This window comes from Oreochromis niloticus, linkage group LG7, assembly GCF_001858045.2.
Source record: "Oreochromis niloticus isolate F11D_XX linkage group LG7, O_niloticus_UMD_NMBU, whole genome shotgun sequence".
Lineage (NCBI taxonomy): Eukaryota > Metazoa > Chordata > Actinopteri > Cichliformes > Cichlidae > Oreochromis > Oreochromis niloticus.
Window position 1 is genome coordinate 57,249,398 of NC_031972.2, and position 15,915 is coordinate 57,265,312.

Below are 15,915 nucleotides of genomic sequence, written 5' to 3' on the forward strand. Positions count from 1 at the left end.
CATAACTATTTAAATTTGGTTAAGAACCACTGAACTAAACCACCATGGTGCTGTTAAAACATGCTTATGTATCAATACTAATAACGCAATAACATACACAATTATGTCATTCACAGCTCAGAAAGGATACATTACATTCGATCCATCCAGCTGTCCTAGAGTTAGTCAGAGATAATCTGTGCTTTTATTTTATTGAGAGTAACTTATTACAATGACTAAAATTATTATGACCATAGTGTTAAATTTAATTTAAAATTGAATTTAATCAATACTGAATGTAAGATCATTATGGCACATGAATGTGAAATGGCTTGAAAATGAAAGCGTCATTTGCCCATTTTATTGGGAAAGTTAAATCAGCAGCAGGAAATCAGCTGCAGTGGAGGAGTGGCAGGAGCTACTTTACAGTTATGGCGGTTTCGTGCACTAACCATTCTTTTACACCAGGGGGCGCGCAAGACCCAATCTTAAAGAGTTCCTCCGGAAACGTCACTCATGCAGTTCAGATGATTCGCCCTGCATCTCCCCGTAGTGTTCACGTCATTGAACCAACAGGTGATTCAGCTGTTCCCCTCACTTTCTCTGTGTTAAATATAAACACCACCGACTGCTGTTTCAGACTGGTTTCAATAACTGGTTCCTCATGGTGTCTCAGTGCAATGCAAAGCTAACTAATAACTAAAATAATAATGGTATTAACACAAAAAAATTATGAAGATTATTTGTGAAACTAGAATAAATGAGTGGGTTGCATAATCATAGACTTTTTTTTTTTTAAAAAGGCTCTTCTTAATTTGATGCTGACACACAGACAGTGACAGGCTAACTATGGAACTGAATAAACATAATTGGGGGCAGCACTTTATGCTGACAAATTTTTTATTCCACCAAGTGGGGAAAAAATCCAGAACTTGTTTTTATCAAAAGCAGTGGTTTTAAAAAAATGTAGCATCAGAAAAAACACACTAAATTATATTTTAAATGCTATACTATTTTAAATATGCATAGACCTAAAAATAGTGTCTCTAATGGAATATTTTATAAATTTCTGATACTTGCTCACAATAATAGGTCCACAGTTATGGTCTATATCCTTACACTTAACAAAAAGTTGAGGCATCTGAATGAACTGCGCATGTTACAGAGGTAGGTGGCAATAATTTAACATGAGTTGTACTAGTGAGGCAAACACTGACCGGGTGGCTTCGTGTGTGTGACATACTGGGCTGGAGAGAGAGAGAGAGAGAGAGAGCAGAGCAGTCGCACCTTTCAAAGCTCTGAACAATGAAACGCTCCGCTCCCTCCTTCACTTCTCTCTACACGGACCAGCAGTAGGAGCTCCACTCTGGAGGGAGAATTAAGAAATAAGTTAATATTCGGCCTTGTATCCAGAGATCCAGCAGGACTGCCCTCGGTCAGCCTTCACCGCGAGCGGTCGGTCCGAGTGGTCGCGAGGCACCGGAGGATGAAAGTAAACCAGGCTTGTTAATTTTTTTTCCCTCTTTCGGCGCTTGTGCGGTCTCACTCTTCACGTTAACGTTTATTTATTAAGATAACTCGTTGATGTGGTTAAATCGACATTTTTTGTCTTTATTCCCTTAACCTTTGTCCGCTCGTGGATGTGCCGAGTTAACTGCTCTTTCGGCTTTAAGTAAACAGTGAAAGACAGTGTGAGAGTTCATTAGGACAACGGAATAGTAAAAAAGAGAAAGGCTACATCAATATGCAAACGCAGGAGCAGATGGTAACCTGAGTCAGTAGAGGTAGTGCAAGGTGCGTGGCCTCTTTAGCGCCACATTGCCAAGACCTCTATTGCCACACTGTGCTATGATTCTGCTGTTGGATATGTGAGCTACTCCATCTGTATCGTAAACTATATAAACACACGATGTATTTTCAGGGCTTCTTTAGTGCCAGGCGACTTTTTAAAACTCATATTTGGATGTAGGCTTGTGCCTGGTTTCATTTGCTTTTATCTGATGACTAATTCTCATCTTTTCCCAGGAGAAGTAAAACGATGTGAACAGTGACTGGAATGCAGGATTATCATCTGAGCTCGAGTGGAAGGAGAAAAAAAATCAGACTATAAGATTACACATTTCCTGATCTATGCAGCCCTACAATGCCTTTGAGGTTACAATGTCTTCGCTAAAGCACGTCATTCTGCAGGATAAGGACAGGGACAATGAAAAGAAGCTGGACTGGAGCTACATTGAATGGGCTGAAAATGAAGTTGTCACAACAGGTGTGGTGGATGCTGAGACGCAAACGGACTCGCCATCTTTTGAGCACAAAGAGAGCCAGACCAGTAACCCAGTCATAATGCACATAGATCTCAAACGGACACACTCCAAACTGAGACATTTATCTTTCGTAAACCCAGACAACTCGGCTGCACCTTTCTTTCAGTTTGACCGCCAGGCTCCTGGACGTATCTCCACATCTCCCACCTTGAGGAGGATGAGGAGCACCCGACGTCCTCAAATAGATTTTAGAGAGCCTCAAAGGATGGGGAGCACTCAGGAGGAGCCATCATCTGCAAGCACAGGATCCCCCATAAGTCCCCTGTCACCAGGACACAGAGTAAATTCTCCTCTTGCGGCGAGCCCGCTCTCTGACGGTGAGGCCGATCATCAGCCAGTGTCATCCTCAGGCCAACAGCGAAGCAGATCGCATAGATCAAAGACTTTTGACAACAGTATCACTTCTGTGGAACAAGAATGTCACAGTGCTCATCCTTTTCTTATTAAAGACAATGGATTTCCTGAAGATGAAGTTCAGGTGAGCTTTTACTACGTATTTGTAAATTTAGTGTTTGCATATTTACTCAGGAAAAAGAGTATTTTTCATAACCTTCACACAAACCTCTTCCCCATCGCCACACATAAATTTCCTGTAATCTAATGCAGATTTTTTTCTTCTTTTTTGGCAAAGTCTAAAAATTAAATGGTTACACATTCCTTCCTTGAGGAAAACCTTCATTCCCTCAATCGGCCTTGCCTCCCGCAGTGGTCACTCACAATGCGAGCTTTTGACAGCAAATGAATCAGCAGTTACATGCACTGACAGCTCTGACCAAGCCCACTGCCTGGAGAGCCCTGGGAAGTGCTCTCCTCGGGCCCCTATTCACCGCAGTCAGCAGTCACCTAATAATGGAGGGGTCAGTGAGCGATGGAAAAAGATAATGGGGAGATCTATTCATCAGCTCACGGTATTCAAGTGAGCCGATCCTCAATAGAGCACCGGCATTCTCCTCCAATATCAGAGGCTTTTGAATGCAAGCGACCACTTAAAATACTGATTCAAATTTGAATGTCTTTGAAAGTGATATAGTGGTGTTGTTAGCGGCAGGAGGTCTGTGAACCCTCTGCTTGGTCCTGATTGTGGAGCGAGACAGTGCTGATGTGGCATGTAGTATAACTGCTGATTTGGAAAGATGAGGTCACTAACAAAGTTCTTTTTTCTTACAGGAGAAGGAACCCTGCCATGATAGGTAAGTGTACCTTGGACTGTTTTGCATGTTGTCTGTGTTACCCAGTTGTAAAACTCTTCCTGGAACAGATACAGCTGTCACATATGGTTTCTTTTTTTATTTTTGTCCTTCTGTTTCACCCACTCACAAAAACAACCCAAAATCCGAGTTACAACACGTCAGAGTGCCTCTGAATTGTGTGCTCTCTTGGTGCTTGAGAGCAAGCGAGGATGATTGGACCTTTGCTTTGAGGATCCCTATTGTGCACTCATTGTCACTCGTGTCTTTGTTAATGCTTCATAAGCTTGGTGGGTTAAGTTTTGAGAGTCCTATGGTTATGTATGGGCTAGACAAAGCCTCATTAAGGCTGTTTTCCCTTACTGCTGCCCACACCCCTCCTAATAGGCGTCCAGGCTCTTCCCCTCACCGGATAATTAGGCAGCTATTGTCCCTGTAATTACACCCTGGCACTGTGCCTCTTACAGTGACCGGGCCTTTGCGAGCCTCGGTTGGGACAGTCTTGTTTGGGGGCATCATTATTTCTCTTGTTATGCATGAACAAAGCGGCCATTTTTACGAGTGCTCTCTGTAGCAGAGAGGCGGACAAAGAGAAAGCTTTCTGAGCTGCCACAAACCAACAGGATGTCATTGTGAGGATGCTGTGGAATGAACTGCAAGGCGACACTGGCCTGGTATGAAGAGGTAATTGTACCTTTCGTGCCACATGTCCCCTACATTGCTCAGGTGCTACTGCCGACTGTTATCTGTCTCTCTGTTCAGCATCTTTACATTGATCTGGACGTGGGTGTCGTATCAGTTTACCAGGAAGAAAACGGCCCATCCAGTGAGAGCGAAGAACAGTTGGTGCTTTCACAGTTGAACAAAAGTGTCCTAGAGGAAAAACGTACCAGGTTACCCCCGCTCAGTTGTAGACTTACTTATTCTCCAAGTGTACGAGTTGGCCCTGCAGCCATGCGGCCTACATGTGCACTCGAATTAGTCTCGTAGGGTGCTTTTGCAATTGTGCAGGCACAGCAGCAAGAATGCAGGTCCTGTGTGAGGGGATGTGATGTGCCGTGAGGGGAAGAACACTTCCTCCTTCAATCTAATGAAGAAGTTTTACATAAATTGTTCCTGCATTTTCTTCCCCTTGCTTTTACTTCTGCTCCACTGTATTGTATTGTTAATCTAAACAGGGGCATTAGCCCTCATCTGTCAGTCACACTTCCTTATGGTTTTTAGCCACATTGTGTGTTGCTGTTATCTCCCCTTAATCTGTTACTTTCATTACTACTGATTCCTGCTTAAATTCTCCTTTTTGAAGTCAAAGGCACTAAAATATTTAAAAGCCAAACCGCAGAGTGTTGACGTGGGTCACTGACCGCTTGTCGATCAGTGTCAGCGTGTTCAAAGTGAGCCTTAGCTTTAGCAAAGTCTGGCTACTTTGCGCCCTTTTTTATAGCTGTATGCAGTCATGTTTAATGACTGCAGTTGTCTATTTAGCATTGGGACGGTTTAATGTCATGCTGTCACCAATCAAGTTCTTCCTTTTGGGCTTTTACAACAAATGAAAACATTTCCATGGCTGTGCCCTTTCTAGATATTTAGCCTGCATATTCCAGGGTCAACTTCCATTGCTTATGAAGATTTATCACTGGGCTTTTAGTTTTTAATTTCAACATGTGAATGTCCATTTTTGCTTTCAGCAGTAATCCCAGAAGTGCAGCAACAGCATAAGGATAAGTCAAAACACTTGAGAACAGTGGCCGTTTAAGCCCTGCCTGAGGCTGAGAGGCAAGCCTGTGTTTTTCCAGCCACAGCCATGCCTCCGTTACTAACTATGAAAAGCAGACCAAGCGGATTATAACTGGCACAAATTGACAGCTTGCCTCCTTCCACACAAATAGGGCGATCCATTAACAAGCATCTATCCACGGATAATCAGACACATAACACTTATCCTATGTTAATCGCCGGGTTGCTGCACAATGCGGATGGTATTTCAGTGGTATCCCAACAATGTAAAACCACAAATAGGAATTCTGTGATTTCCTGTTGCTTGTATGATTTCCATTCTTTTAGAATTTAATACACTTACAATGGAGTAAGAATCATTGAACTGTACATTTCTGATGAGCTTTTCTTCTTAGTATGAAGAACTAGTTTTTGGTTTTTTTGGTTGTTTTGTCTTTTCTTTGTTTGCGTATTTGGATTTTTTTCCATCTTAAATTGTCCACCTGTCTGCTTTTGTGTCCTCAGGCTTTATCAGAGGAGACGGAGCTCCGTCGTCGTGAGTTTGCCCGGCTTGGATGTTTCTCCAGGAGATCTTTTCGTGTCCAATGGAGCAGCTGACTTACTAAATGACTCAAACTTCACAGGTACCTCTGTCAGTCCCAGCAGATTGCAGTCTGCCCTCTGTTTAGGTGATGCTTGCTCATGAACTAGTATGTGTCTGTTATTGAGTCAATATGTCTATTGTTGTAATGCTTCACAGCAAAATGAACTTCCTGCTTCCTGCTTGGTTGTATCGTGTCCTTGCTCGTTGTTGTGTTGATCGACTCAAATGTGTGCACAACAGTTAGATTTTTTTTTGTCAGTTTACTTTATGAATTTCCATGAACTTTTTATTTTTAGACGTGGGACTCACCAGGCACGCCACCATGCAATATCATTGCAATTTTTCGTCATGCGATATCCTGAGTATCTGCTAATTACATTTGTATCTGTTTTATCCAGTAACACAAAGATAAAGTTATCTCACTTCATTTATGTTTTTTGGCTGCAAAATGAGGCTGATTATAAACACCATCAATAAAACCTCCCATAAATGTTACCCTAATGCAGAGTCAATCTACTCTCAGTTTGATATCAATCAAGTTTGCTCAGCTAACGTTATGTCAGATGATGGTGCATGAGCTGAGCCCTCCTGTTCATAGTATTCTCAGACTATTTAAATTTGTGACTAAAATATACTTATTTGATGTTCCTGTTTAGATACAAGTAAAAATACTACGAAAATACTGCAAAATGTTTTTCCCCCGCTATTACCAATTACTGAAATACTTGAAAGCTACGTTGATTAATGTTTAATTTAGTACTTTAATAAAGGTTTGTGTTTTAGCTGAATTTCAAACCTCAAACTAACTTAAACTAACTACTATAATTACTTTTTTATAATGATGTTAATGGTTTTATAGCATTAAATTTATTCAAAGTCGAGATTATTGTAAGTTACATCCTATTTTATTATTACATCTTTGCTAAAAGTGCGGTTTATAACTTTATCTACACACCTGTAAAACAGACAGACTAGAGATAATCTGTAGAAAGTGTTATATAGAGTTATGAATAGACATCAGTCTAGTGTTGTTGTGTCAAAAAGGGAGCATTATTTGTATTTCTAGAATTTGAAAAAGCAAAAGGACAGAATTTGTGTTGGTCACTTTACAAAAAATAAAAGATTTTTTTGACATTTTCAGGAAGCTGTGACTTAAACTTAAAATGCTCACGCTTCTTTTCACTGTCTCAACTTTTACAGATACCAAGAAGTCAAAGTGGCCTTTTTCGAGGCGTAGTACGGTAAGTGCATTTGTATTTCTGCTAGTCATCGATGTGTGTGACTGGTGCCAGTGGCATGCTTGTAATTTGTTTTGATGTACTTTGTTTTAGGAGTGAGCAGTTGGTTTGGACATTGTTCTCTGACCCACTTCCCAAAGCAGATTAGCGTGTTTCCTCTTATCCCTTTTGGCCCACACAGATTTTTGTAATTGGTCAACACTTGAAATGCAGAACTTGAGCCAAACTTGTTAATTTAGTTTTTGAGACTGCTGGGTTGTTATGTGAACAGATATTAACAACAATTAGGCACACACCCTTTTTTCTTGGCTAGTGCACAGCCCTAAAAATCTGCCTAATGTGTTGCCTAATTTTTTTTTTTCCTTTCAGAGTAAAGGGAAGCCGCAGACATGCACAGTGTCAGATATTGAGAAATATCTCTCAACTGCTCAGATTCAAGACTGGAGAAACTCTGAGCTTCAGAGATATAAGGCAAGAAATGAGCGCTATTAGCTGCTGTTTGTTTTGTAAATCATTATGTTGGTTCTGTATGTTCAGTGACTTTGTGATCCAGGCAAACTACTGTACTTAGCGATCCAGATTTCCAAGTCAAATACAACTCAGTGTTTGCCAGATGACTCAGAAATGAGAAGATGACAGTTACATGGGAGCTCCTACAATGTTTGAATGACACAGACTGTGTAAGAACCAGAATTTCTAGGCAGTGACTACACAAGTCAACCTGTATATGTACACAAACAAACGCTGAGATACTCCTGAATCTATAATAGTGGCGGTAGGAAATTTACAGCCATAAAATAAACATGTTTGCTGAGATTTCTGTGGAGGATGCAGTCTTTTCTTTGAGTTATAGCTTCTTGTCTTTTTGTGTATCTGTGAGCAGGACTACTCTCTGGCTGAGTTCCTGCAAGACCAGTCTTCCCAGGTCAGTGCTTCCTCTGACCCTCAGGGCTTCAAGAGACAAGAGACCATCTGGGAGCTCTTCACCAGCGAGTGTGTTTACTTCGTGGATCAGCTCATGGTTCTCAAAGAGGTGACTCTTTCCCTACAGAGCCACACAATCACAAAAACACACACAGGATCACAAATAAATAGACCAAACCCAAATGAAACTGAACACCTGCTTCTTTGTCTTCTTCTCACTGAATTCCCGCCTTTGGAGTTCGTGTAAAAGTCTCTTTGGATTTTCCCGTCTTTCCAGCAGAGGATTTGAAATTTAATGCTGGCACGAGAGAGGCCTCGAACCTATTCTCTTTCTGCTTTCTTTGTGCCTCTCAGGTGTTTTCGGCTACGCTCACAAACCTGCAGCTGACGAACTGCCTGACAGATATTGACTCATGGAGGCTGTTTGCGAATCTCAATGAGCTTTGCCTGGTGAGAAGTGCTGCAAATCATTTGCATGAGGAGTTTATGTAAATAATTTTTGACAACAGTTGCCTTCATATCCTTAAAACAACATGGTTTGGTGTCACATCAACATAAGGTTACTATGAAAGAGCTAATGATAAGTCGTTCCAGCTGTATTATTTTAAAATGCTAGCTTTTTATTTAAAGGTTATTTAATGGTGAGCAAAAAAAATCAGAAGATACAAAAATGTGGTGTAAAAAAACTTTGTTAACAATTATCTTAACATAATACCTCAGTGATATTATAACCATGTCACATGGCCCTGTGGTGACATTTGACACTGTTTTCTGCTCCAGGTGAGCTCAGGTTTCCTAAAGAGCTTCCTCCGCGTTATCAAGAACATGTTGGAGATTACTGAGGGTGGCAGGCCCACCCTGCTGGATCTGCTGGGGAAGGCAAGTGTGATTCACATTTGGACTCAGTGACAGCAGTATTCACTAGTCTGCTGATAAGACAATCAAAATAGATAGAAAAAGTATGAATGATATGTTCATCTGGATTAATTATTATATAATCCTTAAAGTATTTTTATAAACAGGTTTATTTTTTTTCAAAGACTTGAAGAATAGCTGCATAGTTTGAATTTATTAACCTTAAGCTCTTATTTGGGAAGCATTTTTACTTTTTCCTAGCTATTAAGAAACAGCTGGACCTGATATAACGTGCAGAAAAGCCAAAATGTAATATCCTCGTACAGTTGAGGTCAAACATTTAAGTACACTGATCATGTTTTGGTAATTTTGGGCTTTTATAATTTCTTTGGATTGTTCATTTTCCAGGGTAGGCTGATTGTATAGCATATATCTTTAATGACTTCAAAAAACAAGAACTGGGTACACAAGTTGGACTTTATTTTGGATTTTCTCTAATCCACACAGGATTAAAAATACACATACAGATATTTAGGCGGAATTGGAGTTCATTTAAATTGCTTGGTTTGTCGGCACATACCTGGCCTTTAACCATAGCCACATGAGAGGAATTTGTTCCGAGGCTCCAGTCTGCTATGAACTGGTAACTGCACAAGCGTTTTACATCACCATGGACTGAGAGAAGCTCCTGCTCCAAAATCGACACCTTCAAGCTTGACTAAGATTTCTAGCTGCCCACATAGACAAACCAAATTCCAGGGCACACAGTTTTAGGAGATTAAACTAAATGCGACCAATAATCAAGTGTGATAACTAGTACCCAGAAAAGTATCTCCTTAATGCAGATGTTTTTATGAGAACACAAATACACAGCTGACTTTACTTTTTTTTAAAAAGAGGACGGCCATCAGGATGCTCTCACTGAGCAAATTTAGCATGCTTGCATTTAAACTGTACTTTCAAATCTAAGCATGTGCTTTGTTATTATCTGTTCCATCTTCCTTTCTATCATCACAAGAGTATGTTGAAAATATGGCATCATCCTCAAAGCTTGCAGAGAAGGAAAAAGGTTACCTAACTCTAGTTAAAATTACATAAAACTATTAAAAGTTTAACAGAAACATCAGAGGAAAATCTTAGACGCATGTACGTCGACAAACACACATTTCACATTTCTGTGTGTGTGTGTGTGCATACGGATTAGCATCCTCTTTGTACTTTTTTACGATATGTTTATCTGCAGCTTAACAGCTGACGTGACCCAGCAGCCTGTATCCCAGTGTTTGTCTAACGCTACTGTGTGCTGGCAGGCTTTCCAGGAGAGCATATGCCACTGCCTGCAGACGTACTGCCTCAACTACTCCACGGCTCTTCTGTATCTGGACAGTCTGAAGCCCAGAGAGGACTTTGGGACTTACGTGAAGGTACAGGAGAGGTCTTACTGGTGTGTGTGTGTGTGAGTGTGCCAGTCAGCACAGTGGGAAGGACGCTGTGTACCATGACAATGCAGGAGGTGTTGTGTGCCAGTGTGAGAGAGGACTCACAGGAGCATTGGTGCCCAAATAGCAAACAATCAGTTCAGTGTCACAGCGGCCTGCCAATGAGAGGAATGTCACCGCTTGTACCTTGTGTAACTTTCCCTGTCATCATGCTGACGTGCTTGCTGGGACTGTCATTGTGTTTTGGTCTTACACATAATTTCTTCTCACACGCATTTCACTGCCCACCCTCTCCCTCCCTTCCCTACAATGTCAAGTCCTTTCAAACATTTGACCTCACTCGTTCTGTCACTGTGCCCACTCTTTGTCCCTCCTTTTTTCTCCTCAGTGGTGTGAGAGGAGCGAGCAGTGCCGAAGGCTTCACCTGCGCGACTTGCTGGTGGCGCCGCTGCAGAGGCTAACTCGATACCCGCTGCTGTTGCGGAATATTGCAAAGAGATGTCAGAAGGAGGACGAAACCCGCGGGCTGGAACTTATAGCAGAACAAGTGGACAAATCGATATGTGAGCACTGAATTCGAAAATTCCCTTCTTTTATCAAAATGCTCTCCTTTTGATACAGATTTTGGCTGACCTTATTTGGAGACACTACCTGACTAAATAAGCTTTTACTGTTTCAGGCCTGCTAAATTTAAGCACTCTGCACAGGTCTTGTCACCTTGCAAAATGAATGTTTTGAGTCAGGCGTCTGAGTAATGTTAATCAGCTGATCATGACTCACGTGTTTCTTCAGCACGCCTCTAGAGGTGTTTGCCTCCTGGTGGTTTACAAACATATCTAGATAGAAGGGCTTTTTAAGTGGACGTAAGTATGTCAACATAAACAGGCCAGCTAGTATCAGTGCCTGTCAGCACACAGGTTGCATGCTTTGGATATCAGCCAGGAGGCCTTGACCATTTATTTTTCACTGCAAGCCTCTGCTTGCAGACCTGTTTTGGCAGTTTATTATATAACTGGAAGGACAGGCTGTGGGAAATGTTCTGCAGCCGTCCAACTCAATGTCATGTTGCCACGTTGAACAAATAACCGTACCAAACGAAACAGCGTGGGGTTCACAAATCTTTAATTAAACCCTGTCCCATAACCATTAAAAAGGCGTGTTTTGCCACGAGGTGTGTTTTACCGCACCTTTTAAAAGGTTATGATTGTGTAAAGCATAGGTGACAATGAGTATTGTAATCACAGCTAGGATGTGTAGACCAAAGTCCTCTGTGGGTGTGGGGGATATTTACTGTAAAAGCAGAGACAGCTGAAATCTCTCACGATATGGTCACGCCCATGTATGGCATCACTGTATAGCATTGTAAATGAAGGTAATCAAGTTCATTATCCACTTTGGTACATTATAAAATGCATATTTTACGTAGGTGTATGTTACGTAAAATAAAAGGTATTGGGAATGTAGCAGGAGTTTTTTGTGATGTGTCAGACATGAATGAAGTTGCCAGTAATCAATTTGAGTCTGAGGACCCGTTTTTGTCCTTAATGACATTCAGTCGCCTGTCCTCTCTGTTTACAGGTGATTTAGAAGGAAAGGTCAAATGGCTGGATAACTACCAGAAAGTGAAACAGTTGAGAGATGCCCTGGTTTGGCTGCCTGTATGGGAGAGGGACAAGCGTGCGTTCATCCCTGAGGTCTGTCCTGTGTTTGTGTATATATTGCTATTTGGGTGTGTTTGTGTCTTCAGGAACTGTGTTGAAAGAGCAAAGTTTCACACAGATGTGCCAACACTTGATCCTCCAGTGCCTGATTATCATCAAATAAACTGATCAAATTATCTGAAAATCTGATCTGAAAAGCATTGAATAGCAGTATTTAGAGTTTTACAGTTAACAAACTTTCTTTTACAGTGCACTGTCATTTGCTAATGGTTCAGTTTCACATCTTTAAATATTAGCTTCAATTTGAATGGGAGGATGACAGCAGCACTATTCTTCTTTTTTCTTCCCTGTCATTGTAGGTGGATTAACACTTCTGCTTGAATTCCCTTCATATTTTATCTTCACTTTTTCTCCTCTGCGCTGTACATGTGGCAAGGGAACGGGCTTTGCATACAGAGTGGAATAGAAAAAGTACCAAACACTTGGTGTAAGTGAGAGCAGTGAAAAGAAGACAGTTAATTTTCCTTTTTTGGGCAGCTTGACATTTCATAGCACTTATACTAAGGTAATAAGTCTGTCGTCCAGGTGCAGAGCACGCTGTGAAACTGAAAGACTCGGAGACCAAAGGAGAGAAACTTGCATGTGTGTAAATGCACTTATTTTTTTCCCTTTTGTTTTAATGGGACCAGTCCACTCAGCAGTTGTAGGGGGAAAGAGCTTCTGCTGTGAAACCACCTCCCAGTTTGCATTTGGAAGACAGATACCTTCTAAACACATGAAACACCTTTTAGTTATGCTGCTACAGGCTTCTGGGAGATTCCCTGTCATACACTGTGACACGCGTTCTCTTCCGAAATTTGTGTTTTGTCCTGTCAGTTTTTTCTCTTCTCTTTCTCCTCACCATGAAGCAGTTCCTTGATAGCTGCCCCTAAGTGAACCTGGTTCTGATCCGGAGGTTTCTTCTTGTTAAAAGAAAGCTTTTCATACGTGCTTGCTCATAGGGGGACGGTATAATTGTTGGAGTCTTTGCTTTTACATTGTAAGTTATAATTGTAAAGTATAAATTGCCTTGAGGGGGACTGTTGTGGTATGGTGCTGTATAAACAAACCTGAATTGAAGTGATCACAGATAGCATGGTAGAGAGCTGCGATGTGTAAGTCATACGTGTAAAGGACTTGTTGCAGATAAGTATCGTGAGCATTTAACTATCATCAGTGCTGACAATACTTATTTGCACCTGTGGTACTGGTATTATCAGCATGTAACAGTAGTTAAATGTGATCACAGTTTTGAACATTTAGTTCTTTCCACCATTGTTATCTGTTTATGTGAACGTGTTTGTTTTTGTGTACTACCTGTTTGCAGCAGCTACCTCTAGCCTTCACACAGACAGCTCATCTGGATTTGAAATACCAAAGATGCATCTTAAATTAGACACGAGAGACTTGCTCTTTCGCTATCATGCGCATACTTATTTATTAATCCAATGGTATGCACTTAAGACGTGCCGTGCTTAAAGGGATATGTACATGTTACTAGTAGAGGGCCAGGGCGCTCATTCAGACATGAAGCCAACACACTGAGTTGCTGTCAGATTAATGGAAAGACCGATGTGTCTGAAAAGCACTAAAAGGTGAAAATGTTTTCTGATGTGATTCACTGCTTTTCTTTCAGAATCTGAAACATCTTCTGAAGGCTGTCACACTGGATAATCTGATTTCTCACAGGAGTCTGCTGCACGAAGGGAAACTCGTCCTCATAGGTGTGTCAGCTGGCATAAATCCAACACATTTCACACGCTTCCTGCTTCAAATTGACTAAAAACTTTACGCCATCTTTCTGTGGTTAATTCCCAGAGAATGCAAAACTCATAGATGTCTATATGTTCCTCTTTGATGAATTCTTGCTGATTACAAAGATAAAGAGAAACAAGAAGGTGGGTCACTCTTTAACCTTTCCTCACTCTAACCTAGGCTAATGATAGATATTTAGTGCAAGGATGCCTTAACTACATATCCCTCATAACTTGACATCCTGTGCAGAGGTCCATAGGTCCAGAGCAGAATCCTCTGAAAAACCTGGAGCTGGATCAGATGCTGAAGGAGGGATGCACCTTCACGGTTCTCGACCAGCCAATCTCTCTGGATCGACTCCAACTTAGAAACATCGATCAACTTAATGCCTCCTGTAAGTAAAATTTTTAAGATTCTTCTAATTGAGTTTTCCAGCTCTAAACACAATTTAAAAAGAACACATGTTTGTAGCACATCGTAGCAAAGCAGTCAACAGAATCAAAATATCCTTAGGTTACGTCTCTCTGTTTATGTTTGCATGCCATGTGTGTTATTAAATGAAGGTGTTTCTACTTTCTTGACAGCATCGGGGTTGCCTCATTCTTTCATAGTAATGCACCAGAACCGCTACCAACAGTGTATTGGTGCATTCATCCTGCAAGCTGCGTCAGAGGCTGTCAAGGTAGATCAATTCAACTATGAATACCTGAAAAGTTTCCAAAAAGAGCATGCAGGACACAGATCACATTATGTTCAGAAAAACAATGTGTCATAAGTTTATCCAAACATTTCTGCCTTGTGCAAAACATCAGTGCAAGATGTGAACTCTACAGAAAGTGAAACTAAAATATTTAAAATGATTTCTAAATTCAGCTTGTATGCATGTCTGTTCAGATTTATTTATAGTAAAAATTCATAGCCATACATTTGATCTTTTTAAAGGTTTGTGTTATTTTGGTTTAGATAAACAATGTATAGGAAAATAAAAATAAATTGCTGTATTGTTTAATCTTACTTGTGTGAAGCTGTTTAAGACAGCTTACAGCAACAAACATTACAAAGAAATTTTAAGTTAAACAATTTATAATATTATCAGTTATTCAAACTGATAAATCTGATATTTCTCTTTCTAAACACTTGTTTCCCCCCCAGAGAGCCTGGATGTCAAAGATAGAGGGCGCAGTGACGGCGCTGCTGAAGCAGGACTCTCAGCAGGCGCGAGTAAAGAGCTCCTCACTGTGGCTGGAGTCTTCACAGATATGACCCATCAAGCAGAACTAGAAGCCATGTGAAAATGTTTCTACTGTTAATGTGCACTTCACTGCCCCCTGGTGTCTTGTAAATGACTGCACTAGCACTAGGATGATTTTGTAAACTGTTTGCCTGTGAAGGCAGCTGCTACAGTAGTGTAAAATAAACATCTCATTATGTAGTAAAACGTTGTGTTTAGCGTTCCACACATCATTTCATCCAGTTTTTAAATCGTCTGTGAGCTATTGATCACTTCTGATGTTTCATAATGCTTCATACAGTACTGTGCAAAAATCTTCAGTCGCCCCTGATTATTCAATATTTTAAAAATAGGATATAGGTGCATTCTAAAGAGCTTGAAAGTTTAGTATGACCACTGCAGCTTAATCTCTTAGGCACGCTTTTTGTAACTTCTTACAGTCCTTAAGGAACAGCTCTCCAGGCTTCTTGAAGGACATTCAAGGCTCTTCTTTAGATGTTTCTCCCTTTTGTTTTCTGTGCAGACAATCCCACACTGCTTCAGTAATGTTGAGGTCCAGGCTCTGGGGAGGCCAAACCATGACTGATTGGGTTGTTTGTTTTTATATCGAGGTGTGGTTTTACTGCACTGACAGTATGTTTCATTGTAATGCTGAAAAATGAAGCAGCTGCCAATCAGATGTTTTCCAGATGTTATTGTATAGCAGGTGGTGGTGATGATATTTTCCTGCATTTATAATGCGTATACGATTAATTCTGAAAAGATCTCAGACACCACTGGCTGAAATGCAGCCTCCACCGTGGTTTACAGATGGCTGTGGACCTTCACTGCTGCTCCTCTCTCCTGACCTCCTTTTCTTTTACGTTCAAATTGATGACAATTTCAGTCCAGTTCCTGTCTAATTTGAGACACCTCAGCTTTTTCTGTTTGCCTTCTTTTATAATGGCTTCTTGACAGCCACCC

The 15,915-nt window shown here is 40.9% G+C and overlaps 1 protein-coding gene across 3 annotated transcripts; it reads left to right on the forward strand.

Moving 5' to 3' along the window:
* Positions 1-1,191: 1,191 nt before the first annotated feature.
* plekhg7 (pleckstrin homology domain containing, family G (with RhoGef domain) member 7) lies at positions 1,192-15,159 on the forward strand. Of its 3 annotated transcripts, none has more exons than XM_025909281.1 (17): positions 1,192-1,480; positions 2,005-2,781; positions 3,471-3,493; positions 5,732-5,850; positions 7,011-7,051; positions 7,418-7,519; positions 7,932-8,081; positions 8,327-8,422; positions 8,753-8,851; positions 10,138-10,251; positions 10,655-10,829; positions 11,845-11,960; positions 13,603-13,690; positions 13,785-13,864; positions 13,971-14,115; positions 14,306-14,403; positions 14,874-15,159. In XM_025909281.1, exons 2-17 carry the CDS (start codon positions 2,110-2,112, stop codon positions 14,982-14,984), a joined length of 2,229 nt encoding a protein of 742 aa, XP_025765066.1. In that variant the 5' UTR covers positions 1,192-1,480; positions 2,005-2,109; the 3' UTR covers positions 14,985-15,159. The 3 variants fall into 3 exon arrangements, 2 of the variants coding, with proteins under 2 accessions (XP_025765066.1, XP_005470989.1); XM_005470932.3 differs by having other exon boundaries at positions 1,192-1,471; XR_002062874.2 differs by lacking the exon at positions 13,785-13,864 and having other exon boundaries at positions 1,192-1,471.
* Positions 15,160-15,915: the final 756 nt, after the last annotated feature.